Source organism: Entamoeba dispar, genomic scaffold (assembly GCF_000209125.1).
Source record: "Entamoeba dispar SAW760 scf_1105229460159 genomic scaffold, whole genome shotgun sequence".
NCBI lineage: Eukaryota > Evosea > Mastigamoebida > Endamoebidae > Entamoeba > Entamoeba dispar.
The window spans coordinates 1-2,373 of NW_001854053.1; the positions used below are offsets into that span (position 1 = coordinate 1).

The following is a 2,373-nucleotide window of genomic DNA, read 5'->3' on the forward strand; positions in this document are numbered from 1 at the left end:
ACAGCAGCCCTTCTTTCAAGGAAATCTTTTTGGCATCCAGATGGTCTAATGTGTTCTGGGCTGATGTGAAGTCTTTTAACTACAATTCTGTTATTAACCTTCTTATTTACCATGACTCCAATAGCGTGTGGGTTAACATTCCAAACACGTCCAGTCTTTCCGTGGAAAGCTTTGTATGGAAGGCCGTGTTGAATAGATGAATTACAGAGGATGGTTACATAATCACCAACTTTATATGTGTGAAGAATGGTTGAGGTGTTTGAGATTCCATGTCCTCTGAATGGTCTCTTAAACAACTTTCTGGTTCTTCTGTTTCTTCCGTTAGACAAAGGCATGGTCTGTTATTTTAGGGTTCAAAATCTTAGTTGAGTTCCTTCTAATATTTTTCTAATTCTCTTTTAATACCTTTATTATTTTTCTTTTTTATAATTTATAGTTATATAAAACGAAATTTAATTTTTATATTAACAATGAAATACTAAAATAATTCAAATTTCATAAAATTAATATTTTAGATTTAATACTAAAGTCTATTTTATAGTTGATAGATGTGTTAGTGAAAATACATGCCAGGTTATCTACCTTTGTGTTTTTGTTTATTTGTACATCTTTTTATTTTTGTTAATTTAAATTAAGAGTAAAAGATATGTTAAATACATAGAATAATAAATTTATTGTAGAATATTTTGTAGAATATTTCAAGTCATAGTATAGGAAGTTTTATTTGTTATTTTATATTAAACCCTTTTATTTATTTAAAGAAAAAGACATGATATATTTTAAAATTAGAGTACTTGTGTTGATTAGATGTTTTTATTCTATTCTAGAAAAAAGATATTAAACTTTGTCTTCTAATATTCAAAATGAATTAGATTAATTTGACAGATTATTTTCTTGTATATTCAAATTCAATAGTTCATTAAAAATTAGTGTTAAAATGTTGAATAATTTAAAAATCCTTTGAAATTTTTTTATATTTTTGATACATATGTTGAAATGAACTAATTAATGTCTATAATATACTTTTATTCATTTTTTACTTGGAGGAATTATTATTTTACTTTTTTGAGTCAATCTTATGTCTTTGAAAAAAGTGTTAGAATAATCTTAATTTTTATAAAAGAACTATTTTAATTATCACTTTTTAAAAGGAATGAAGTCTTCTAATCTTGTTTTTGTTTGTTGATATTTAGAAATTTATATACAGTTAGTATAGTATCTATAAGGAAGTATTCTTTCAAAAATCTTTTAATTAATGATACAAGGACATAGCCCTGACAATTACAAACTTTTAGTGTTATTAATTCTAAGATGAGCAACAAGGAGAGGAAAGATAACGTTTATTTTTAATAAGATATATTGAAAAAGAAATGAAATATGAAACATTCAAAAAAAGAGAAAATGAATAAAGAATTATTGAAATAAAATCACATTATAGTTTAATGATAGTATAATATAGTATAGAATATAAATGAACTATTAAACTAGAGAATGAGTGAAACAGAAAACAAACCACAAGTCACTCAAGACAGTGAAACAAGATCGAATAAGAATAAAGAATATGAAAAAAGTAAGGAAAAAAAGAAAATGGAAGAAGAAGAAGATAGCGAAAGTGAAAGTGAGAGTGAAAGTGAGAGCGAGAGTGAAAGTGATGATCAAAAAGAAGTTGAAAAAGATAGTGATACTACAGAAAAAGATTCAAATAATGGAGAAGAAAAAGAAGAAAAGAAGGAAGTATTAAAAGATGTTGAGAGAAAAGAAACAATTTTTGAAATGATTGAAGAATTTCCACAACAAGAAACACTAGAAGAAGTACTTGTAAAATTGAGTAATATTAATTTAAATGAAGAATGGATGAAAAAGGCAGAAAATCAAGTACTTAAACAAAAGGCATTGTGTTTGTTTTATGAAAGATATCCAGAAGCAGTGTCTGAAGTTATGTTTCCATTTGAACAAATTATTAACAAAGCAGAAAATAAACCAGATGAAGTTCAAATGGAGATATTAAAGAAAATAATAAATTCAACATTCGTTGTCAGAAAAAATGAAACAATAATGCTTATGGGAAATGTTAATACATTACCAAAGAAAGAAGACTCAAAAACAATTGGGAAAGGAGATAGTGAAATTAGTAAAGAGAGTAAAGATAATAAGGATAGTAAAGAATATAAAGATGATAGAACACGTAAAAGAAAAGGAAATGATGAAGGATATTCAAGAAGAGATGAAAGAAATTATCGTGGAGATTATAGAAGAAATAATAGTAAATCATCAAGGAGTAATTCAAGAAAAAGAGATCGAGGAGGAAGACATTGATAAGATATTCTTTTGTTAATGAAATTATTATTGATTTATAATTTTTAGAAAGAAAAA

The 2,373-nt window shown here is 25.4% G+C and overlaps 1 protein-coding gene across 1 annotated transcript, besides 2 other annotated features; it reads left to right on the forward strand.

Moving 5' to 3' along the window:
• Positions 1–406: 406 nt before the first annotated feature.
• Positions 407–523: a sequence feature (AT_rich).
• Positions 524–1,491: 968 nt separating this feature from the next.
• On the forward strand, positions 1,492–2,316 carry EDI_330220 (uncharacterized protein; the record flags this gene model as incomplete). Its single annotated transcript, XM_001736921.1, has 1 exon — positions 1,492–2,316. The coding sequence occupies one exon, from the start codon at positions 1,492–1,494 to the stop codon at positions 2,314–2,316; it is 825 nt and encodes a 274-aa protein (XP_001736973.1).
• Positions 1,545–1,735: a microsatellite.
• Positions 2,317–2,373: the final 57 nt, after the last annotated feature.